We start from the raw sequence: 26147 nt of genomic DNA, 5'->3' as shown, positions 1-26147 counted from the left end.
TTGAAAACATCTCTGTATTTTCAGACGTTTTTGAGTTTGCGTGTGAACATACCCTTCTAGATCTGGTGCGTTACAAATACAACTCCAGATCCTCTAAACAAAGCAGCCATGTAACCAGGTCTAAGATGCTGCTGCAATGTTTATATGCGGCAATGACCCAAGAAGTTGGGCCTCAAAAATAATAAAAGGTAGATTTTTTTTTTAGGGTAAAACTCAATTAAAAGTTAGTTTATTTATGGCTAATGATAAAATAGGATTTAATTTCCTACAACCTCTTTTAGAAAAAAAGTTAAAGAGGCTCTGTCACCAGATTATCAAATCCCTATCTCCTATTGCATGTGATCGGCGCTGCAATGTAGATAACAGTAAAAAAAAAAATTTTTTAAAAACGGTCATTTTTGGCCAAGTTATGAGCTATTTTATATATATATATATATATATATATATATGCAAATGAGCTTTGAAATGGACAACTGAGCGTGTTTTTTTTTCCGTATGTCCAACTGGGGGTGTATTGTGTTTTTAACTGGGCGTGTTTACTTGTTTTACTAACTGGGCGTTGTGATTAGAAGTGTATGATGCTGACGAATCAGTGACCAATCAGCATCATGCACTCCTCTCCATTCATTTACACAGCACATAGTGTTCTTACTAGAACGATGTGCAGCCACATACACAGACATTAACGTTAATCAAGTGTCCTGATAATGAATACACATGACCTCCTGCCTGTACGTCATGTGTACTCAGAATCCTGACACTTCTGAATCTTTTCTGTGAGATTTCCAGCAAGCCACGCGTAATCTCGTGAGATTACGAGGTAAACGAGATTTCGTTTCCCTTGGTGGAAATCTCACAGAAAAGATTCAGAAGTGTCAGGATTCTGAATACACATGCCCAGTTGGACATACGAAAAAAAACATGCCCAATTGTCCATTTCAAAGCTCATTTGCGCATATATATATATATATATATATATATATATATATAAAATAGCTCATAACTTGGCCAAAAATGAACGTTTTAAAAAAACAAACGTTACTGTTCTCCACATTGCAGCGCCGATCACATGCAATAGGAGATAGGGATTTGAGAATCTGGTGACAGAGCCTCTTTAACATTTAAAAAAATATATATATGGCGACTGCGCTCCTTTTTTTTAAATGCAATATGTGCACTGAGCCTGTATATTGTACATGGAATTAGTATGACCAGCTTGGATGGGCACATGGCTTTACTACTACTGAGCTGCTCTCTTTATCTGCTTAATACCTTAACATTGTATATCGGGACACACTCGTTAACCCGTTAGTGATTTGCCTTTTTACAGCAGCCACATGACTTTATTTGACAGTTTTACCTTTTTACAGTTCCGTGGTATAAGCTAGGCACAGGTGTCCCATATTGGGTGTAGATGGTACAGTCCATAGCGACTGCGGCATCTAAGTGGTTTCAGAAAGAGGGGGCTTCCTCTATAAAACCCGTAGGCCCCTGTGATCCGATCGCGGGATGCCGATGGGTTTCCATGGCAGTTGGGGGGCCTAATGAAGAAAGGGTGAAAACTATTGCATGATTAAGTCCCATAGTGGAACTAAAAAAGAACAATATACATTGCATTCAGAAAGTCTTCAGAAACATTTTATTTTTTCACGGTTTATGTTGAGGCCTTATGTTAAAATAAAATAAAAATTCACGTTTTTTCCCCATCGTTCTGCAATCAATACCCCATAATGACAAAGTGAAAACAGAATGTTGCTAATTTATTGAAAAGGAAAAACGCAAATATTTCATTGATTAGTTGGAGCACCACAAGGATTGCACTCCTGGATTTGGGGATTTTCTGACATTCTTCTCAAGCTCTGTCAGGTTGGATGGGAACCGTCATGGACAGTCATTTTCAGGGCCACTCAAGGACATTCAGAGTCGTCCCTAAGTCGCCCCTGTGTTGTCTTGGCTGTGTGCTTAGGGTCATTGTCTTGTTGGAAGGTGAACCTTCGGCCCAGTCTGAGGTCCACAGCACTCTGGATCAGGTTTTCAGTAAGAATATCTCTGTACTTTGCTCCATTTATCTTTCCCTTAACCCTGACCAGTCTCCCTGTCCCAGCTGCAGAAAATCACCCACACAGCATGATGCTGCCACCACCATGCTTCACTGTAGGGATGGTATTGGGCAGGTGATGAGCAGTGCCTGGTTTCCTCTAGACAGGACAATGAGAATTATGGCCAAAAAGTTCAATTTATGTTTCATCAGATCACAGAATCTTGTTTCTAACAGTCTGAGAGTCCTTTAGGTGCTTTTTTGCAAACTTCAGACGGGCTTTCGTTTTTCTTTTACTGAGGAGAGGCTTCTTTCTGGCCATTCTGCCATAAAGCCCAGATTGGTGGAGTGCTGCAGTGATGGTTGACCTACTGGAAGTTTCTCCCATCTGCACACCGGATCTTTGGAGCTCAGCGAGAGTGACCATTGGGTTCTTGGTCAACTCCTTTACCAAGGCCTCTCTCCCCCGACTACTTAGTTTGGTGGGGCGGCCAGATCTAGGAAGAGTCCTGGTTGTTCCAAACTTCTTTCATTTAAGAATTATGGAGGCCACTGTGCCCTTGGGAACTTTCAGTGCTGCAGAATGTTTTCTGTACCAGTCTCCAGATCTCTGCCGCCACACAATCCTGTCTGAGCTCTACAGGCAGTTCTTTCCTCCTCATGGCTTGGTTTTTGCTCTGATATGCATTGTCAGCTGTTACATAGACTGGGGTGTGTCTTTCCCAATCATGTCCAATCAAATTAATTTACCACAGGTGGACTTCAATCAAGATGTAGAAACATTTCAAAGATAACCCCAGAGCTAAATTTCAAGTGTCATAGCAAAGGGTCTGAATACTTTTATGCCCATGAGAAATTTTAGTTTTTTTTTCCTTTTTAATAAATTGGCAAAAATGTCTAAAATTCTGTTCTCCCGTTGTCATTACTGAGTGCAGAATGAAGGGAGGGAAACTTTGTTTTTATTTTATTTTAGCACGAGGCCTCAACATGACAAAATGTGAAAGGGTCTGAAGACTTTCCGAATGCACTGTAGTTTATAGAAAAAAAATAATTCGCCTTTTCAAAATGCTTTATCATGAAAAAAATAATAATTTGTATTTCTGCATCCAACAGTGCCATAATTGCTGTTTTCAGTTCATCCCGCTTCCAAAAAACGCAATAAAAAAAAACCTAAAAGTTGTCCCCCAAAAAACATTCCCTCATACAGCTACATTGATGGAAAAATAAACATGTTATGGCTTAGTATAAGCATAAACCAAGAAAATCTATATACCTTTGCTATCACAGTAATTGTACTGACCCAGAGAATAAAGTTACTTGTACCGCATGGTGAACGGCGTAAATTTAAATGCAAAAAAAATGGTGGAATTGCTTGAGTTTTTTTCCTATCTCCCCTCCCCCCTCAAAAGAAAAAAAATGTAAGAATGGTGCTATTAAAAACTCGTCATAAAAAAAATAGAAGTCCTTATATGGCTATGTCGACAGAAAAATAAAAAAGGTTATGGCTCCTGAAATTTTGATTAAAAATAGGCTGGTCACTAAGGGGTTAAATGGTTCTCCTGCCATTCTTCTCTGTAGATCCTCTCAAGCTCAGTCAGGTTGGATGTACTATTAATTCCGTCGAAAAAAGCTGAATACTGCAGGAACGGTGACAAATGGAAACCATTAGCAATGTTTCCGTCCCCATTGATATCAATGGTGATGCAAAAGGAAGCTGTGGTTTCCGTTTGACTTTCCGTTGAGGGGTTCCACGACGGAAACCTCCGACGGAACCCCTGAACGGAAAGCGAACGCTGATGTGAATCGGCCCTTACAGGAAAATGTAATCTGAGTAACAACTTTGCTGATCTCGGAGGGTTGAAGATCAAATTTCCATGTACAGGCTTCTATAAAACCAGGAGGGGGTCCAAAAAGCAGAAAAGGTGCACATTTTTCCATTTAGCTTTTGCTGGTCTTGGCTTAGATGCAAAATTCTGACCTAAATACACAAGTGGAAACGAGGCCTTGTAAAATTAAACATATGTTTTTCTTTTCTCCAGGGCGCTCGTAGGGGCAGGATTGACGCTTTTGTGCAGAGTTTAGACAAGAATTTCATGGTCCCTGTAGGTGGCGCTGTTGTCGCTGGCTTTAATGATTCTTTCCTAGAAGAAATTAGCAAAATGTATCCTGGAAGAGCATCAGCCTCTCCATCTCTGGATGTCCTGATAACACTGCTGTCACTTGGTTCTAATGGATATAAGAATCTATTGACAGAAAGAAAGGTAAGATGTTCTGCTGCAGATGTGGTTTGTGTATTCATTTACAGAATCCTAGGAACCAATAAGTGTAAAAACAATAGCCAAGCTCATTTGTCAGCCTGCAAACATTTCTGCCAGCACCTGAAATAATTCTATTTTTCCAACTAGGAAAAGCCTGAAGGATTTTATTTGGCTGGTTTGGTCTTTGTTGCAGCCGGAGCAGGGGAGAAGGTTTCTTGTGCTGCAGGCTACCCCATGCTTAGAGGCACATCAACATAAGCCCCTCCCCTTTCTCAAACACTCGCTTCACTAATGGAGGGTGGGTTGGGGGGCAAAATGCATCCTCCCTTTGTGTCACGAATAGGATTGCTTTTCTATTATTTACCCTTTGGATCGCAGCCTGCAACTGAACAATATCAAGGAAGAGTAGGAGATCATATCTGGCTGACCGCAGCATTCCCTGGCAAATTCAGCGGGACATCAAGAATTTGTTAGAACTATCTGTTTAAAATATCTCTTGTACAGCTAAACTCTTAAGGCTCCTAACACTTTTTTGGTAATTTTTTGATACCTTGCTCTCCTATTTTTATATGTGACCAATAACACCATAAGATAGGAAGAGCGAGTCCCTTTAATGGGAAATCTTATTTAAACAGACCGGGGTTAAAGGGGTATATGTGGGTCCCACATCTTGGACCTGCACTTATCTCTACCTTTACCGCTGGGATCCAGAAACCGCCAAGTGCGTTTTGCTATGCGGTTTGCATCGCTCCTATGGAAGTATAGAAATGGCGTAGCTCGCTGTATTACGCAGTTTCCTTAACTCATTACCTTGTATGAGATTCCCAAACACAACATAGCAAAACGCGCTTGGCAGTTTCCGGAAAACCTGGCCACCTCGTCAGCCAGTGGTCGGAGCCCAGTGGCAGAAGGTAGAACAGGTTCAGGGTGCCCCATTTTGGAGATAGGTGCAGGTCCCAGAGGTCGAACCGCATCGGTCGAACATTTATGGCATATTTTGTGGATATGCCATAAATGTCCGAGATGGAAATACCCCTTTGACAATCGTGTCGAAAAAAGCCTGCATTTATGATCTCGTGGAAATTGCAACATCTGTATTAAAATGACGCATGTGGCACAATTCCCTGATAAATTTGGCACAATTCATTAACAAGTTGAAAACATATGTCATGGGCAGCTGTCTGTTGCTGCGCCATTACGTATATTTTTGTCTTGATGATCATTGGCACAAGCAGGGCTGTATTATCTAGCCAGGCAACATAGTAAACCGAGGGAACTCCGAAACTGGCAATTAACCCCTTTAGCGGTGCAAGAACCACAAAACTCTACAAGTTAGGAAGCCTCGTTGTAGCGCCAGTCCCTGCGGCATAATTGCAGATGTTGATGTTACCATGGAGACAGCCCTGGACCTAACAAGTTCCCAAGGCTGACTCGTGTGCTTACCTATTAGGGACTAGTTGTAGTATTCCCCAATAAGCGCCTGAATATATTTCTATGCACAGGCACAATATTCTGGCATGCAGAAGTATGCCGGTCTATTGTAAGTAAAATGAAATGTTCTGTTGAAGGCTCTATATGAGACCAAAAATGTTTAAAAATAAAAACCCTAAAAACCTAACCGAAAAATAAATAAAATGTTTGATTTAATAAAATACATATAATATAATTTTCATTCAGCGATGAACAGGGTAAAGAAGAAAAAAAATAGAGGATTTGTGTGGCTTATTTATCTTTTTTGTTTTCCCAAAATGTATTTTAATAAAATTCAAACCTGTATGCATGCCCAAAAAATGGTTAAAATATAATGTACAACGTTTCCTGCCGAAAACAAGGCCTCATGTCGATGCAAAAATGAAAAAAGTTTTGATCTGGAATGCCAATATGAAATAACAAAAACTTTGTCATGTCCCCAACGGGTTAAGCATGGCTGATTTACTTTACATTCGTGTTTTCCATCAAACAATAGCGCCTTTATTGCGTAAATTGCAACCTAATCTCCGCCAAAGTTCCAGTTCTGTATTTATTCAGGAGTTGCTTTATATTCTGAATGTAATTATTTGTGTTGCCTAGCAACAGGTGATGCAGCAAACGGGTGACTACGTGTCACTGCCAGTCTTTAGTAGTGCTAGGATTGATGACCGAACACCTACTCGTTCACAACCAGGACACCTTCTCCTTTAAGTTGTAATAGCTAAACCAAGGTGCCTTTTTAAGGATCCGCATCGCAGTGACTGATATAGAAATGACCTTCCCTGTTGTTTACCTTTTGAAAGCTATATAATATCCTATTGAGAATCAATTGCTATAAAAACACAAAGGATAATTTGTTTTTATATTTCTTCAATTTAATTTAGCCTTTACCACTGTGGTACCTTCTATCGTCTTGACATTGATTTATTTTGCGGATTCCCACCAAAATGACGGAAAATATGTCCAGCGCTTGCTGTGCAGTCATATCGTGCACGTAAGAATTTTCCAATTGTTCATCAGAGGTCTGAAATTAAGTTAAAGATAGTACAAAAAAATCAATCATTTCTCTAAAACCTTGCACCGTCTTTGCTTGGGGTTCTATTAAGTTCCCCTTCGAAGTCGTTCCAGAAAAAAGCCTGGTATTGATCTGACCCCTGAATGAATCCTACAAGCCCAAAAGCTATATTCGTCTCCTCTGCGTTAAATAGAATTCCCATTTGTTGGTGACCAAACTGGATATATACCTGTATGTTTGGTAGGGGGAGGGGGCTGAGAAAATGAAAAGTCAGTGTGATTGATGGAGTTGACTTGCATGGTATTCCCTCCTTTTGATAAAAAAAACATTGATACTTAATACATATTATTGATGGGTAAGAGCAAGGGCAACCATCGTCACACAAATCTGCGGTCGGCTGAAGGAGAAGCCACAATCTATAGCGTTATCCGCTCACTATCTGATTAAACAGCGTATTATTGTTTTCACCTCCAGAGATTTACATCACTGATAACCAACCAGGCTGACCTTTGTGTGCCAATCACTTCATGCTTACTAAACTATTAATTTTTTTTTTTTACTGCAACGATTGTATTTTAATGTATCTATGCAAAGAGCGATATCCTTGAAAGGGTATTTCACTTTTCACAAAAATAGGATTACATTGAACAAGCACAGGAATTGCACTGTAATAGGTGTCACTATATACTGCTATACAGGTTCTATGTTTTTTGAGTAGTTGAGCTTAGAATAGGGGTTCACAGCTGTTATTGCCAGTGCACACAGGCAGGGGCGTAGCTAAACCCTCATGGACCCAGGTGCAAAAGTTCTTATTCCCCCCCCACAACCTTCCCATTGCCGACAGCCCGCAGCTTTCAGTTGCATCGCTGGGTCTTCTAAGTGACAAAACAATGCAGCACTAGCAGCCAGGGACGTCATTAAGGACTTAAAACTTCAGGGGAAATAGCCCCAATACATATCCCCCCCCCCCCAAGAAAATGTGTGCGTATAGGAGACCGCATATCTATAGCACTACGACCCTATAAACTATGGATAGGATTAGATACAGTGGTTCAGCAGACAATATCACACATGATTGGATTAGATATAGGGCCCAGCTCGCTGACATTGCTGCTCCAGCGCTGGACCCAGGAAAGGTAAGAATAATAATTTTGCTTCTTTATGTGTTACTAATTATTTTTGTGTGTTGTGTTATTTTACAGGTTCGGTCGTTGAACTACTTCAGATTCGAGGACTACTTCAATGACAGCGTTTTTTTTTTATTCTCAATAAAACGGTTAATGAGGGTTGTGTGGGTTTTTACTTGCAAGAGCCGGGTATGAACCAGTACCCGACCATCTGTAGTGATGGTCAGGCACTGGGGTGGCCACAGGCTGGTAGTATTAGGCTGGGGAAGGCCAAAAACAGTGGCCCTTCCCACCCTGGCAATGCTGCCTGCTGCTGCTATGTTGTATCTGGCTGATTATGAAAATTGGGGGGGGGGGGGGGGGCCACATCATTCTTTCCAATTATTTCTTTATTTTAAAATGATGTGGGTTTTTCATTACCAGCCAGATACAATAAAGCAGCAGCAGGCTAGCATTATCGGGGGAAGGGGGGGCGCTGTTTCTGGCCTTTCACAGCCTGATAATACCAGCCCGCAGCCGCCCCAGTATACGACCATCACTACAGATAGTCAAGTACCTGATCGTTCCCGGCACCCCTTGTGGCTATGGGTACCAGGGTAATAATGGGGGCTAGTGTTATCCTCTGCACCAGCTAACACTAAGCGCCGCCATAGTAATGGATGCTGTCAATCAGCCGGCGGCCATTACTAAGGTGGTAGTAATAAAGTTTAAACAAAACAGAAAAAATATTTTATTGAAATAAAAAAAAACACACAACCCTCATTAATCATTTTATTGATCATAAAAAAAGCCGTCATCGAAGTAGTCCAACGACCGAACCTGTAAAAAAGTACAAACTCAAAAAAACTATTAGTAACACATGTGGTAGGCTTAGATACAGGGCCCATGTGTGATACTGTCTGTTGGACCTTGTATCTAAGCCTACTACAAGGTAGGCTTAGATACAGGGTCCAATAGACAGATACAGGGCCCATATGTGATACTAAGATACAGGGCCCCAGCAGACCATAATCTTATACAGTATAAGATTACGGTCTGCTGGGGCCCTGTATATAAGCCTACCGTGTGGTAGGCTAATCTACAGGGCCCATCAGACAGGATCACACATGGGCCCTGTATCTAAGCCTACCATGTGATTGGCTTAGATACAGGGCCCAGCAGACAGCATCATACAATCTGTGATCCTGTCTCATGGGCCCTCTAAGCCTGCTACATCGTAGGCTTAATGGGGTTGTCCAGTCCCTAAACATTGATGGCCTATCTTCAGGATAGGCCATCAATAGCTGATGGGTCAGGGTCCGACTCCTGATACCCCGCCATTCAGCTGTTTTGAAGGGGCCGCAGCGCTTGTACGAGAGCTGCTTCCCCTTCATTTCCCTCACTTGCTCACACTGTGAGTCGCTGACACGGATTCACAGTGTGAGCAAGTGACCGGAATGAAGGGAAGAAGTTCTCGTACGAGTGCTGTGGTCCCTTCAAAACAGCTGATAGGTCTGGGTCCCACTCCTGGGCCCCCGCCAATCAGCTTCAGCAGACAGGAATATTAATCGTACCCTCCTCTTCAGCCGCAGCGCAGGTCCTGTCCTGACTCTATCCAGGGTCGGGATGTTGTGCGCTGCGCACAGCGCTATGACGTCAGGACCTCCGCTGCGCTCCGGAACCAGGTGGGTAAGTACTGTCAGTTACTATAATAACGGGCCCACGACCCCAGTTACTATAGTAACTTTTTATTGATGGGGGGGCGGCGGGCCCCCCTGGCTTCAGGGTCCGGTCGCAATTGCGACTGCTGCGACCCCTATAGCTACGCCACTGCACACGGGGAAAGTAAAGCATTACAATCCGGGTTTGTTAAATGTGGATGCCAGCAGTCCTCCAGAGCAAGTGTGAAAGGGGTGGCTGTATCCCTTTTTGTCAGAAGGGTTCCATTAAGATAAGCTGATCAAAGGAAGTTCTGCTTCGAGGTCACCAAGCGATCACTTGTATTCGGCAATCGTTCGACGCAAGTGTTTAATTCTTCTGCATTGCCACCACAGGGAAAAGGAAGTATTGCACGCTGCTCATTGAAATCAATGTGTAATGCACAGACTGGCCAAGTGCTCCAGAGTGGGATGCTCTGGCTAATAGATAAGATCCTTAACCCCGGCTCTTTTATTAGAATGTTCTAATAGGGTACTTGGAAATAAACCTAAACCAGGCAACACCTTTTAAGTTTGCCATGCACATTCAAATTGGGCATAAAGCGGTTATAATAAGCGTTAATTACTGGTGGCGTCTGACATCCTGCTAAGAGGTTTTTTTTCACATCTTGAAACATCTGTGTGTTATACCAGACCCAGGATTAAAGACCATATGTGTCAGTGACATACAGAGGGTCTAAGATGGATAAATGCTGTGAAACCGCATAAAATATATGAACTATATGAGTATTACAGGCACAGCAGTTTTGTTGCAGTAAAAAGAGAATAAACCATAGCTTGTACTATGATAGGTTCCTCTTGGTGTCACTATAGACCACATAGTTATTGTGTACTGTGGTGTATTACTCCAACCATCTATAAACTATATTGAAGACGTACATTTGCAACTTTTTTTTATTTTTTATTTATATATTTAACCGTTTTACTTAAAGGTGTTGTCCCATGATTAAATATCAAATTCCTTTTTACAAATGGAATTTAAATAAAAATTCTCCTGTCTATTGCTGGATCATGCTTGTTATGGCGCCCCCTGGCGTTCTTATTTCTTATCAAAATGTGTAATGTGTTCAGTACTGGGGAGGAGAAGCCGCTTCTAGTTTGCCAATTCTTATTGGCTTTACTGCACAATAGTAAGAATCACTCCACCATCCATACACGAGTATCCGGGTGGCGTGTGTGCCCACCTGCACTGGACACATTAGGTGGACGATTGTCACTATGTGATTCTGTCATGGTTTTAGAAATCTCCATCATTAAATAACTCTGATTCTTTCTTGTAGGAATTATTTACATATCTCAGCAATGAACTGAAGACCTTGGCAGCAAAACATAACGAGCGGTTACTGGATACTCCACATAATCCCATTTCATTGGGTAAGCACTGTATATTTTTTTAATTTAAATTGTCCGACAGAAAAACTAACCTTCAATGAAACACCGGTTATATAAATCTCCCAAGTTATGTACATCCTGGACTTGGAAAATTATTTTTTTATTCTTGACCTGCGATGGCATCCGCATACGTGGAATGTAGGATGTTTTATGGCTACCTGTATTCTGCCTTTGAAGCAGAAGTCCGCTTTTGTAAAATATGCTGCACCATCTGATCGTAAATCCATGGTGAATTTGCAGGGGTAAAATCTGATTTTGCTGCATGAAACCTGCGGATACACTCCCTAAAATCCACAACAAATCTGCTATGTGTGTGGTTTACCCTTAGGCCCTTTTCACACTGAGTTTTTTTACGTGTCTTTTGCCACGGAACCCGTGGCAAAAAAAAGCCGAAATTGATTTCAGTGGGAGGTGGGGAAAAAACAGTGCGAACGGCCACTGCGTTGTTTTGGCGCCTTCTATGGCAAAACTATCGCCGTTTTTTCCTTTGCCTGTTAAAGAAAGAGGCAAAAAAAAAACGCAACAAATTTCGTATCAAAAAGTGCCTGTGGTGCAAAACCACTTAAAAACCGGAGCTGATTTTCTGCCTGCAGAAAACTGTGTGAAGCCCTGGGTACAGCCAAACTTAGCGTAAATTACGTCTGGTTTTCTGTGCGGAAATTCCATGGCGTTTACAGTAGCAGCAAAGTGGATGAAATTTTAACAAATCTCATTCACATTCTGCAGAAAAAACCTGCACAAGAGACGTGTGAAAATTAACTTGCTGTATGGATTTTTAATCCTGTAGCATGTCTATTTATGTTAAAAAAACACACGAAAAATCCGGTCGGAAATTCCATAGAGTTTACCCTTAGAGCGACGATTGGCACATGAGTTTGCTGTTTATTAACTCCCCTCTTTTAGGACATCCTCCTTTAGTTAAAGAGACTCTGTCACCACATTATAAGTGCCCCATCTCCTACATAAGGAGATGGGCGCTATAATGTAGGTGACAGTAATGCTTTTTATTTAATAAAATGATCTGTTTTCACCACTTTATTAGCGATTTTTGATTTATGCTAATGAGTTGCTTAATGCCCAAGTGGGCGTGTTTTACTTTAGACCAAGTGGGCGTTGTACAGAGGAGTGTATGACGCTGACCAATCAGCATCATACACTCCTCTCCATTCATTTAGGCAGCGCATAGGGATCCTTTTTAGATCGCTATGTCCTGTCTTATACTAACACATTAACAATACTGAAGTGTTTAGACAGTGAATAGACATTGCACGGGATGTCTATTCACAATCTCTGCACTTCGTTACTGTTTTTGTGGTAGTTACAGCAGAGGAAGCGTAATCTCGCTGTAACCTGTCATTTACCGAGTAATCTCGCGGGATTACGCTTGCTCTGCTGTGACTAACACAGAAAAAGTAACGAAGTGCAGAGATTGTGAATAGACATCCCGTGGAATGTCTATTCACTGTCTAAACACTTCAGTATTGTTAATGTGTTAGTATAAAACAGCACATAGCGATCTAAAAGGATCCCTATGCGCTGAGTAAATGAATGGAGAGAAGTGCATGACGCTGATTAGTCACTGATTAGTCAGCGTCATACACTCCTCTGTACAACGCCCACTTGGTCTAAAGTAAAAACACGCCCACTTGGGCATTAAGCAACTCATTAGCATAAATCTAAAATCGCTAATAAAGTGGTGAAAATAGATTGTTTCATTAAATAAAAAGCACTGCTGTCACCTACATTATAGCGCTGATCTCCTTATATAGGAGATAGGGCACTTATAATGTGGTGACAGAGTCTCTTTAAAGAAATTGTCCCATTACGCTATATGGATGTCATGGAGGGGATTCCTCCTGTTAGGACCCCTTCTTTGCTGCAGCTCTCTGTTCTGGTTCATAGAACAGCACCTGCTATGGGGAGAATTCAACGTGAACCTGTATTACAAATAAATAATTGGGCACCGTGAAATGCTATATTTGCATTGCAGGGGAAATGAATGGAGCTTTGCCTGGCGATTATATCTGATTGGGGGTTGGAGAAGCCGGTTCCAATTCGATCACTTGTCCACATTGGACTATCTCTTTCCACGGGTTTGACTGGTGTCAGGTGCTCTTTAAATATAGTTCTTTACATATATATAACATTGGACATGAATAAAGCTTCATACAGAGATGAAACTGTCAAATAAGTATCATCTTGAATACATTTTGTTCTGTGTTCGCTGTCTACAGTGAATCTGTGTTATCAGCACAAAGGGATACTTGCAGTAAGCACTTAGACCGGACGTAATGGCTTAGTACAATCAATGGATCCATTTCTCTATGGCGCTGTGTGAATGCCGAGCACAAATGGTCTCTGTTTACTTTGTGCTATGTGACATTAAGCCTGTTAATGCTATAATGTATTCAACTGCAAGGAAATGGTTGTCTGAGTCTCCTGGGACTCTGCCGTTTGCGACACATTTTTATTTTAAGATGTTTTATTATCACATGGGCACACAATTTTTTTTGTAATTTTTTTTTTTCAGATGTCTTTGTCCCTTAATCTTTTGGCTAAGATGTACTTTGAATCCTCTTATGTAGCTGATCTCCTTACCATATATTGAGGCACATTTATAAGAGGTGTCAAAATGGTGCAAAATGTACCAGATGTGAGCTAAATGCAGAAAAAAGGTGTATGAGACTATGGTGCAGTAATTCTGGTGTACAAATGTTGCCACTCTTCTCTGCGATCCAGCCGGGTATGATATATATATCCCATGGAAAGACACTGACATACTCCCCTGGATAACAGATGACACTACTTGGCTCTGCTCTTTCTGTAACGCCCATAGACTACAGCTTTCCCCTTCTTCTTATTCTGTTTGTAGATGCTAAGAGCCGGTTCGGTGATCTATATGCCACAAATGCCTTTTATTGGAATGCCCCTTTAATGGAAAGCAATCACAAATATTATAGCACACAGACCTGCTGTGTGTTTATCCGGGGCTGCCGAAAACTAGCAGTGATTTTTGTCTGGTGTCCAGGGGAGATGACCATGGAGGGACACGCACAGAGCTATCTGCAACTATCATGTTTTCCAGTGCTGCACGGTTTGAGCGGTGACCCAGCACAGGACTATAAATCTTAATTTGAAAGTTTTTTTTTTTCTAGGGTATTGATTGGCAGTGTTTGATTTGTGGGGGTCCAACTCCTGGGACCCCTTCTAATCAGCATAATATCGGGCACGTCACTCCAGCATACGCCATGGTTTGTGCCCGGTTCCTCTGCTCCGTTCCATTCAAGTAATGGGATTGAGCTGCAGTACCAGCCACAGACGCCGTTACGGATGAGCCGCTGTGCCTATGTAAACAATGAAGGGGCCAAGTCCTGGGGTCCTATCAAACCTGGGTAGCTTATCCTTATCTAATATTTAATTCCCAAAACCACAGTCTGATTCATGTCACCTGCACTAATACATTGTAGAAAACTATGAAGACCGGGTAGAGAATTGTGCTGCTAATGTACTTTGTTTAGAGAGGATTTCCTAGACTGGATATACTTGTAGCAAAGTATTTGTTACGTTTTCGGTGTCTGGAAGTAAACACAAATGTTAACTTTTCTCTGACAGCAAGCAGAGCTTTTGCGAAACTGACGTGCATTCCAAGAATATTAGAAAATTGCTTAACGTTTCGTTATGCAGTATTTACATAAAACTGGGGGGGAAAAAACTTTAAAAAGGACCTGTCATTAGGTTATATTAGTTGAACTGGTTTACTGACCTGAATAGCCTGGTCTTCCTGATTCCAGCACTGTTTTTTGTTTTTTTTTCCTGGACCCCCGTTTCAGAGATATGGCCCACTATTTTATGTTGGCTCTCTCTATGCTGTTTTGCTGTAGTTAGTCAACAGGGCGTGACCTACCCTCATGCTGCCTCGCACTGATTGGTCTGCATCAGGGGCAGGGAGCTAGCTCCACCCTGTTGGCTAATTACAGCAAATTCGCTTGTAGGAAGCCAACACAACAGTGGGCCAAATCTCTGGAATGGGGGGGGGTCCAGGAAAAAATGAAAAACAGCGCTGGAATAGGGGAGACAGCGCTATTCATGTCAGTAAACCAGTTCAACTTAGAGGACCTGTCACCAGGCCATCTATCTCTATAGTGTCAGGTTATTGGTTGTGTGCGGTTTTATTTCATATCTGCAAACCGTTCATCAGGCAAAGCACAAATGCCCTTGACTAATAGATATTATTGCTGTCACCAACTGTGATACTTAATAAAAAGTTAATAATAACTTCATTGCTAATAAAGTAACCCACAAATGTATATTCTGAAGCTGTTCAATATCACCTACAAGGTTCATGATCGTATAAATCACAGTGCTACAGGTTCTGTGAGGTCATATCCATCTTCTTCTCATTTACCTTCACCTATAATATATATGTTATTTAGGTTTCTAGTCTTTACTCCTGTATTAACAGTTCTGTGAAGGTTGTCCTTCTGTGTCAGACATGGTAGTATGTGTAATACTTTTTATTCTTGTTTCCTTGTAACCATAAAGCTATGTCTTTGAAGAACCTGAGTGAGAAGGGCAGCGCTGGCGTCACACAGCTTGGTTCCATGCTCTTCACAAGACAGGTGTCTGGTGCCCGGTGAGTGCTCTCTTGGATGGGGTAAACAAGCATTTACATTGTGGTTCCCCAGGAGTTGGGGCTCCGCTGCTAATATCTGCAGTGTAAAAAGAGGTTTTCCTGTGCAGACAGCACCTTAAACCCCCAAGTAACTCATTCATTATTTAATTTTTTTTATTCTTGTAACAAACACATTTTTTATGAAATACGTATTTTCCATTCTATTGAAATTTAAGTAAGTCTATAGAATCCCCCCTTATTGAGGCTCCATTTGCCTCAGTAGTTGTGGCGTATTCCCTGATACATTTCCTGTTGAGCTAGTTCTAATTCGCAATCAATCTGAGAGAGCAGAGCTGCAGTGTAAAGCATGGGTGACCGAGCAGCAGAAAACTAAACCATTGGGACAGTAGATGGATGGACTACGTTAGATTCCAAATAGACAATGCAGCTAAGTTACAGTCACTGATAATAGCTGTGCTGTGATGGAGCAGGTCTAAAGAGCTGCAAAGCAACTAGTACTGAATACGCATTACCCATAAGTAGTCATTTGTTCGTAATTTTAGATTTTACTTCTTTTATATGTCCATAACACCTTTCCAGTGTATGTTATAGGTGCAATATATTCTTTTTAGTGAAATATTGGTAAAAATTCAACTTTATGCTTCTGAGACTGAATGCGTTCCTAGTCTCTGACCCCCTACACCAAAATTAATAATTACATGCAAAATGGTTTATTACCCTGGATTATTCTGGCCGGCTCTTAGCAAAACTGCTGTATCCACATGTCCGGCATTCAGCAGCCTCGCGGATCATATTCAGCTGAGATGGTAATGTCTCTGTACTGCTGGGAAATCCTCAATGCTAGTAAACACATACAGGACATGGGGGGGGGGGGGTCTTGTTTCTTTAACTCCGCTCCCATAGATAAATCTTACGGTTTAAAAATGGATGACATCCTAATATTAACAACTTCAGTATATTGGTACGTACACTGCGCTTCACACCTCATTGATGATGTTACTCTTCATTTCCATGCAGCGATTGTCAGCACAGTCTCACTGAGAATGGTCAAGATTATTTCTATGTCTGTACTGTTGGGGCGAGTTCAGACAGTAAAATAGTCAGCAAATCTGCGATAAATTAGGCAATGTGTGGATTTGAAAATTGTCACCAAGTGGACAAAGTTACGGAAAAGCATAATCTGGAAGTGGACATAGGCAATTCCCTAACATAGTATCACGTTTCAGAAATATTTTTTTAGCGTACGTTGTCCCAAAAGTGTACGCATGGACCCAAAGAATTGGTGCTTCAGAGAGGGTGCAACATAATGCTTGACTCAGATGTGGTTGTTCAGAATACAGAATAATAGATTGTTTCCCAACATATCTGGGGAAAAACAATAGGAGATATTTATCATACCAGCGCACCATACAAACGATGCAGCAGTCTCTAGTGCAGCATGCCACAGGCGATACAAATATGCCAATGCTTTAAACAATGCCAGGTCAGACCTATTGAAACACTACATGCAAAGTTTGTGTGGCGATTACCCAGCAATCTTTTTCTCACTGGTTGTTTAGTTGCTTGCAGCTTATTTTTTTTCCTTACTTTGGTGAGCGGGTGCCTATACAGTGAAGAACCATCAGAGCTGCAGTGTAAAGCATGTAGGTAGATTTCAGACTCCCAATTGCATTCACTGACCGTAGCCCTGATGTAATGGAGCAGAGCTAAGAAGTCGCCAAGCAACCAAGACTGAAGAAAGTAAATACATAAGGGTTCTAATTCACTGCATTAATTCCTATATAAGGATTTCCATCCTTAAAGGGGTTGCTCGGGACTAGAAAAACATAGCTGCTCTCTTCCATAAACCGCACCAATCCTGGGTCCATGGGTTGTCTGGTATTGCAGATCTTATTAATTGAAGTGAATGGTGCTGAGCTGCAATACCAGACATGGCTGCTTTCTTCCAAAAAACAGCGCCACAGCTGTTTTCAGGTTGTGTCTGGTGTTGCAGCTCAGCCCTGTTAACCGGTTAAGGACTAGGCTGTTTTACAGCTAAATGACCAGAGCAAATTTCACAATTTTGCTATGCGCTTCTTTACATGACTATAACTCAGCAGGTGAATAAAGTTCATCTTTGAATTTTACACTCTTTTTAAAGGACAGATAGGGCTTTGTTTTAGTGGCATTTGTCAGTATATATCATTTTTTTTTTTTTCACTAAAGTGGGCAAAATTGGAAAAAAATGCAAGAATTTAACAATTGCGTCGGTTTATGCTAGCATTTTTCACACACGGTATGAACCACGGCCAAAATTAATCTCCTTTCACATTCTTCCACTTCTCCCGTGCATGGGGATACCAAATATGTGAGCCTTATTCACTGTGCGGGCATGTGCCAGGGCTTGGCATAAAAGGAGGCTTTTTGGCCTTTTCGGTCCAGGAATTTTGCATTTGATTTTATAGCCGCATACTGTTTTCTGGGGGGCCTAATGCTGCTGAAACATTAGAAACACCCCATAAATGACTTCATTCACACAAGTAGACCCCACAAGGTTTCCTTCAAGGGGTTTATCATATTTTTAGCAAGTCCAGTTATCTTCTGAAAGTTTCTTGAATAAGATGGAACAAAATAAAATCAGCACTTTTTTAGCAAATGCGTCAGTTTAGGCTAGTATTTTTCACACACGGTATAGACCACGGACAAAATTCATCTCCTTTCACGTTCTTCCACTTCTCCCGTGCATGGGGATACCAAATATGTGTGCCTTATTCACTGTGCGGGCATGTGCCAGGGCTTGGCATAAAAGGAGGCTTTTTGGCCTTTTCGGTCCAGGAATTTTGCATTTGATTTTAGAGCCGCATACTGTTTTCTGGGGGGTGTAATGCTGCTGAAACATTAGAAACACCCCATAAATGACTTCATTCACACAAGTAGACCCCACAAGGTTTCCTTCAAGGGGTTTATCATATTTTTAGCAAGTCCAGTTTTCTTCTGAAAGTTTCTTGAATAAGATGGAACAAAATAAAATCAGCACTTTTTTAGCAAATGCGTCAGTTTAGGCTAGTATTTTTCACACACGGTATAGACCACGGCCAAAATTCATCTCCTTTCACGTTCTTCCACTTCTCCCGTGCATGGGGATACCAAATATGTGTGCCTTATTCGCTGTGCGGGCATGTGCCAGGGCTTGGCATAAAAGGAGGCTTTTTGGTCCAGGAATTTTGCATTTGATTTTATAGCAGCATACTGTTTTCTGGGGGGTGTAATGCTGCTGAAACATTAGAATCACCCCATAAATGACTTAATTCACACAAGTAGACCCCACAAGGTTTCCTTCAAGGGGTTTATCATATTTTTAGACAGTCCAGTTTTCTTCTGAAAGTTTCTTGAATAAGATGGAACAAAATAAAATTACCTTTTTTTTTTAACAATTGCGTCAGTTTATGCTAGCTTTTTCACACACAAAATGGACCACGGACAAAATTCATCGCATTTCACATTCTTCCACTTCTCCCGTGCATGGGGATACCAAATATGTGTGCTTTATTCACGGGCATGTGCCAGGGCTTGGCATAAAGGGAGGCTTTTTGGCCTTTTCGGTCCAGGAATTTTGCATTTGATTTTAGAGCCGCATACTGTTTTCTGGGGGGCCTAATGCTGCTGAAACATTAGAAACACCCCATAAATGACTTCATTCACACAAGTAGACCCCACAAGGTTTCCTTCAAGGGGTTTATCATATTTTTAGACAGTCCCGTTTTCTTCTGAAAGTTTCTTGAATAAGATGGATCAAAATAAAATTAGCAATTTTTTAGCAAATGCGTCAGTTTATACCAGCATTTTTCACACACGGTATAGACCACGGTCAAAATTAATCTCCGTTCACATTCTGCCACTTCTCCCGTGCATGGGGATACCAAATATGTGGCCTTATTTATCACATAGAGATGTAGGAGGGCGGACGATAGAAGAAGATTATTTCACAAATCGCTTTTTTTCAAAGCTGGTTTTACAAAACTCAACAGAGTTTCTATAACACTTCCAAAATATCTGCTCTTGAAGCAGAGATCCCAAAATATTCATCTAGGGGTATAATGGGAATTTATTTTTTGGGGTTTTCTAAAATAAGAAATTTCAGGTTAATGCAAATGGAGCTCTCCAGCAGATGAACTTTAGAAAACATCAAACATGACATCCACCCCCCCACCCATTCCCTCCCTCACCCTTGGAGTAAAATCAGGGGAAAAATAAAAACGTAATGTAGGGCAAATATATTTTCAACGAATTAACTAAAATCTAATAATTCAGAACAGTGTGGTATTTTTTAAAACATGGCTCAATGCACAGGCCTGGTTGCGAGGGACATGAGGGACAGAAATATCGGGAATCTTTGCGGTGCCCGTCTTTTCTGCAGACGCGGCACTTTTTCTGGGGGTTGCTTCTGGTTGCTGTTGGGGGAATCCGACTGACGAAGTGTCTTTCAGTCAGTCGCGTGACATCCTCAGACTGGGGGCATTCTCGGGTGTCCTGAACATCAAAAATGAGGCCTTCAATAATTTTTTCCTGGAAATCCAGGTATGTGTCTCTGCCTCTGTTTTTTTTGTAGAGCACAAATGAGTTGTGGATGGCCACCTGTAACAAATAAATGGCCACCTTTTTGTACCAGGTTTTAGTTTTGCGTTTTACTAAATAGGGCTGTAAAACCTGGTCACTTAAATCCAACCCCCCCATGTACTTGTTATATTCGGACACGCTCACTGGTTTGTGCTTGTCCGATGTTGCCCCTCTTTCCCTCACTGCCACTGTTCCTGCGGTATGAATCGTGCTTAGCACATACACATCTTTGCGATCCCTGAACTTGACCGCCAGCAATTCCTCAGATGCATAAGCACAGGAGTCCCCCTTTACCATGCGCTTCCCCACTAATTGCTGTGGAAAACCAATTCTGTTTTTGCGCATGGTACCACATGCCCCAGTCCTTGCAGCATGCAAATGCCTAAACAGGGGCACACTGGAATAAAAATTATCACAGTACAGGTGGTACCCCTTGTGAAGCAGAGGCTGCATTATCTCCCACACGATCTTACTGCTGGTGGAAAGATCAGGGGGGCATCCAGGAACATTTATTGTGCGGTCCCGCCCTTCATAAATCCTGAAGGCGGTGGTATATCCTGACCCGCTTTCACACAATTTGTAGAGCTTAACGCCATATCTTGCCCTTTTTGAAGGTAGATATTGGCGAAAGCTAAGTCTGCCATGAAAGTTGAGGAGGGATTCGTCCACACTTACATTCTGCTCAGGGGTGTAGAGTTGCAGAAATAAATTATTCAGGGAATTTATTAGCGGTCTTATTTTGAACAACCGATCCCGGTTTGCATCGGTACTTGGGGGGGCCTGTGCGTTGTCATTGAAGTGGAGGAACCTCATTATTGTCTCATAACGAGACCTGGGCATTACTGCAGAATATACTGGGGTGGCTTGGGCGGGTCTTGTTGACCAGTAAGACCTAATGGAGGGCTTTTTGACAATACCCATATTTAGGGTGAGCCCCAAAAAATTTTTTAATTCCTGCAAATTGGTGGGCGTCCAATCTCTGGCATGGGTGGATGAAGGTTTCTGCCTTATATATTGCGTGGCATATAAATTTGTTTCGTGGACAATCTGATTTAGGATGTCGTCCGTTATAAATAAATGGAAGTAATCCATTTGGACAAAATTTGTATTGTCCACGGTTATGCCAGGAGTGGCAGTAAATCCGTGGATTCTAGGCCCAAAAGATGGGGCAGGTGCCCATACAAGAGCCTGGACTGGAGGGACCAGGCTGTCCCGTGCTACAGCGCTACTTGGCCCTGCACTTTCATGTTCTGCAGTTTCGACTGCATCAGGGACAACGTCCCCTGAAGATGAACCTGAAGTGACGCTGTCATCGTCACTACCTAAAACAGGTTCCATCTCGGACGCCATCTCTGATGCGGTCTCCGACTCAGACCACAGCATGGCGTATGCCTCCTCGGCGCTAAACAACTTCCTCGCCATAACGTAACTAACACTAACACTAACTAAACAAATTTTTTTTTTTTTTTATAAAACACACAAACTAACTGCTATATATATCTACACTACCGCTAACAAAAAAATAAACCGCTATTGCTATATATATTATATATATGTGGATATATATATAATTATATACTCCCTACCTGCCTATTCTAATAGAATAAAAGAAAGAAAGGTAGATAGATAGAAAAAAAGATAGATGGATAGATAGATTGTATAGATAGATAGAAATCTATCTATACAGAGAATGTTTTAGTGTAACTGTATTTTTTTTCACTGTATTCTTCTGGCAGCAATTCTCCCGAGTCTCTTCTTCTCCTCAAACTGAAACAATGTTTGAGGAGAAGAAAAGAGGCAGGAGATTTACTGCCAGAAAAGTCAAAATAAAACAAATGTGGTCGCTGTGATAGGTTTTCACAGCGACCACATGATCAGGGACCATCAGATTGGTCCCTGATACTCTGCCCAGTGCCCAGAGCTGTTGGTAACAGCGAGGGCACAGGGCTGTGTGCACGCGATCGCGTGCACACTGTTTTCTATGCAGAAATGCATGTGATCGCTGTGATTGGTTGTCACAGCGATCACATGTTCAGGGGCCAAAAGATTGACCCCTGACATTCTGCCCAGTGCCCATGGCTGTTAGCAACAGCCAGGGCATAGAGCTGTGTGCACGCGATCGCGCGTGCACAGTCTCTGAAGTGCGGCCGTATATATACTATACGCCGGACTTTAGAGACCCTGGCCGCTGGCCGTATATTTACGGCCAGCGGTCGGGAACCTGTTAAAGTAATTATCACTGTAAGAGTTAATCTACTGACATCTGGATTTTGATATTACTTGAGTGAGGGGGCAGTTGGTTATCATTTCGCAAGAGTTTGAGGTTGTGTAAAGGTTAAGAACATGGATGTGGAGGGGTTGCCGGAGAAGAGAGCAACATGGTTTTTGTTCTCCGAATTGGACTAAGGCCTTATTCACACGTCCGGGTCAGAGTGTCAGACGATTAAAAACGTCCATTTTTCCCGGCCGTTTTGCATCCGTTCCGGGCCGTGTTGCCGTTTTTTAACAACCGATTTTGACCCGTTTTGCATCTGGTTTTTTTCCCTGTCAGTTTTAAAATCTGATGAATTTCATTTGTACATTTTTTGCCACACACTTCCCTCTGTAGATAATGCCGCACACTGCCCTCTGTAGATACTGCCACAGACCCCCTTGTAGGTAGTGCCACACAGACCCCCTTGTAGGTAGTGCCACACAGACCCCCTTGTAGGTAGTGCCACACAGACCCCCTTGTAGGTAGTGCCACACAGACCCCCTTGTAGGTAGTGCCACACAGACCCCCTTGAAGTGAGGGATTTCTCCTGCATCGGAATCGCCGGGGATTCAGCTTCAGAAGTCCCTGACGTCACTGTGTCCATATATGGCCGGGAATTAGGGATTCCGCTCCTACAGGGAGCAAAAAAATAGCTTCCTCCTCACATGCACTTCGCGCACTGTGAGAAGGAGAGAGAGCGAGCGAGCGACGGAAGACGCGTCCGTCCCTTGGAGCACATTCAAGTGATGGCCGTGTATTACCCAGCCCCATAGACTTCTATGGGGGCTGGGAGAACGGCTGAAAATAGGGCATGTCCCATTTTTTTTGCCGGCCGTGTTTCCCGGGTTGTCAAAAAATCGGTCGTGTGAATAGCCCCATTAGGGGTCTATTGTTCCTACTGCAGCCGCGCGACGGCCGTCTTTTGAACGGCCGTTACATGGCCGGGCAACCCTGTCGTGTAAATAGGGCTCTATTCACACGACAGGGTTGGAGTGTCGGCTGTTTTGGACCAGTTTTCCCGGCCGTATGTGTGATACACATCTGTTCTGTGTTTGTCTCCGGCCGTATTGGTGTCGATCTACCGTAGGTAGTTCTACACAGCACCCCCCCCCCCTACCTGTCTGTAGCAGGCGCCTCCACATGCGGCAAGCCACCATACACTAAGCGCCATTACGCAGCACCCAGGATATTACAGTGCCTGATGAAGAGACCAGACCGAAACGTCGCACTTATACTGGCATAATTACTAATATTAAAAATCTATCTTTGGATAACGACTTCTGGTGTGCATTGTACATTTTTCTTATACTATACGTGTTGGGCCCCTACGCGTGCACCCATACGAAGACTTAGTGCGGCCTGAACACCTTCAAATCCATATATGGACACAGGGACGTCAGGCACTTCTGAAGCGGAATCCCCGGCCACAGCATTGCCGAAGCTGTGGCCAGGGATTGGGGATTCCGCTCCTACAGGGAGCAAAAAAATACCCTCCTCCTCACATGCACTTCGCATGACACATTTCAGTGTATTACCCGGCCCCATAGATTTCTATTGGAGCCAGGCGGCCGGGAGAACGGCCGAAAATAGGGCATGTCCCATTTTTTGACCGGGTTTCCCGGGCCGTCAAAAAAAATCGGTCGTGTGAATAGCCCCTATTGTTCCTACTGTGCCCGGGAAACCCTGTCGTGTGAATAAGGTCTGACGCCTAAATGTGAAAGATTTATTGTTGCCAAGTGTATGTAATATTCCTACATATATGCCAAAGTGTGTGTGTGTGTGTGTGTGTGTGTGTGTGTGTGTGTGTGTGTGTGTGTGTGTGTGTGTGTGTGTGTACAAGTATAAAATAAACCATAGCTCAGACCTCTACGGTTAACAGATACACATCTGTTCTGTTTTTGTCTCCGGCCGTATTGGTGTCGATCTACCTTTTGGCAACTACGTTATCGGCCCCGTTCTCTTCAATTAATAAGAGCTGCAATACTAGACACAACCCATGAATCCCAGGTTTCGTGCTGTTTCTGGAAGAGATCAGCTATGTTTTTCTAATCCTAAACAACCCCTTTAAGTCCAAGCTGAAGGACATTGTCTACATTAAAACCGTAGCTCATGGCCTCATCTCACCCCCAACTTCTTTGTGCCCACTAAACCTGCTGCTCACGCCATCACTTTGTTTCAGATAAGTTTACAACCCTTTAAACGTGGCCCCTGCCGTTCTTCATGTTTCTGGAGCGATGACAGGCCATACATCCACGTGGCTGCACCAGTCATGTGGATGTATGGCACACCATCTCTCCAGGAAAATAGCCAGAGACCGGCAGGCGATGAAGCAGTGCGTGCGTGTGCTCGTTCATTTTTTATTTTATTTTAACATTTACGATGTATTTCTTATGGAGTGGGATTCTGAATTATAAATATATTTTTTTATGTAGTTCTAACGTTATTCACTTGATCCTTTTTCCAGGGTTGTGCCACTTGGAACATCACAAACAGTCAGTGGATATGTTTTTAAGGGTTTCATGTCTCACAGCAATGACTATCCGTGCGCTTACCTGAACGCAGCATCAGCCGTTGGTATTAAAAAGCAAGATATTGACCTGTTCATTAAAAGATTGGACAAATGCCTTCGGCAATGCAAGAAAGAAAAACACTTGGAGGATGTAGCGTCAGGTGCTCCGCCGACTACAGAGGAAGATGTTACAGAATTAACTACGGATTTTACAGCTTCTCTGCAGGTGGAAGATGAGGCCTGACTTTATAGAAAAGCTGGAGATAAAGATTGACACTGCAATGCAGTTGGCTGTATCCACACTTGAATGAATTCTGTGTAGTAGCCTGTTCATGCTGGAGCCTGTTTTTTGAAAAAAGAAAAAAAAATACCTATACAATTTGGAAGAAAATAAGCACGGTTTTGCTGATGTATCCATTATACCTTCTGTAAGACAGACCAAAAATAATGTATGAAATAGAACATGGTAAAGCTGGTTTTACCCAAAAATATATCGTGTTGAAGTGCCTTCTACCCATGTATTCTCAGTGCAAAATGTTTTGATTTATTTCATAAAGAAATCTTTTTACATAATTCTATTTTATAAATTTACAAAGGTACAGCAAAGAAGATGGGGGGGCTAGCAAATCCATCAAGACAGGACTATTGGGAAAAAAAATAAATCTTATATCAAAGTGGGTAGAATTTCAGTTGCGCCAAGCTTTTCTACTTACACTTGCCCTTAGCTGGCAGCAGATTCATCAACAGGGCATTTTCCCCGCACTGGAAGAGAGGCTGGCACACCACTTTTATGGTGCACCAGTGTTAAGCGGTTTGTCCAGTTTCAGCAAATTCATGTTGTTTTTGTTATAATTCGAAGTTCCTTTCAATTTTCCGATATACTTTTCTGTATTAATTCCTCAAAGTTTTCAAGATCTCTAGAGGCTTGTTGTTGTTCAGTAGGAAAATTCATTGTTTATTTCCAGTGGATAAAATTCTGTGCATGGTCATGTGATGTGGCTTGTCTGCATCCTGCTGGGAAATGGTGTTGGAACCTGCTCTTGTATTAGTAAGTATGGCCTCTTTCTGTGTTGTTTTTTTTTTTAGGAAATATGTCCTCCTTTGCTGTGATTTGGTCATGTGCTGGGATTGTTAGAAGTCAGAACTCTGATACACATA

General features: G+C 42.2%; 1 protein-coding gene across 1 annotated transcript in view; it reads left to right on the top strand.

The window, feature by feature from the left end:
• The window catches only part of SEPSECS (Sep (O-phosphoserine) tRNA:Sec (selenocysteine) tRNA synthase), a 33076-nt gene extending 7566 nt beyond the window's left edge, over window positions 1-25510 (top strand). Inside the window, exons 7-10 of the mRNA XM_075858843.1 lie at window positions 4078-4299; window positions 10886-10979; window positions 15540-15630; window positions 24945-25510. Of these exons, the coding sequence (XP_075714958.1) occupies window positions 4078-4299; window positions 10886-10979; window positions 15540-15630; window positions 24945-25233 (696 nt within the window). The 3' untranslated portion in view covers window positions 25234-25510. The remainder of the gene's footprint in view (window positions 1-4077; window positions 4300-10885; window positions 10980-15539; window positions 15631-24944) is intronic.
• Window positions 25511-26147: the final 637 nt, after the last annotated feature.

The sequence above is a fragment of the Rhinoderma darwinii genome, chromosome 1 (assembly GCF_050947455.1).
Source record: "Rhinoderma darwinii isolate aRhiDar2 chromosome 1, aRhiDar2.hap1, whole genome shotgun sequence".
Lineage (NCBI taxonomy): Eukaryota > Metazoa > Chordata > Amphibia > Anura > Rhinodermatidae > Rhinoderma > Rhinoderma darwinii.
This window is presented reverse-complemented; position numbering and strand designations above follow the sequence as displayed.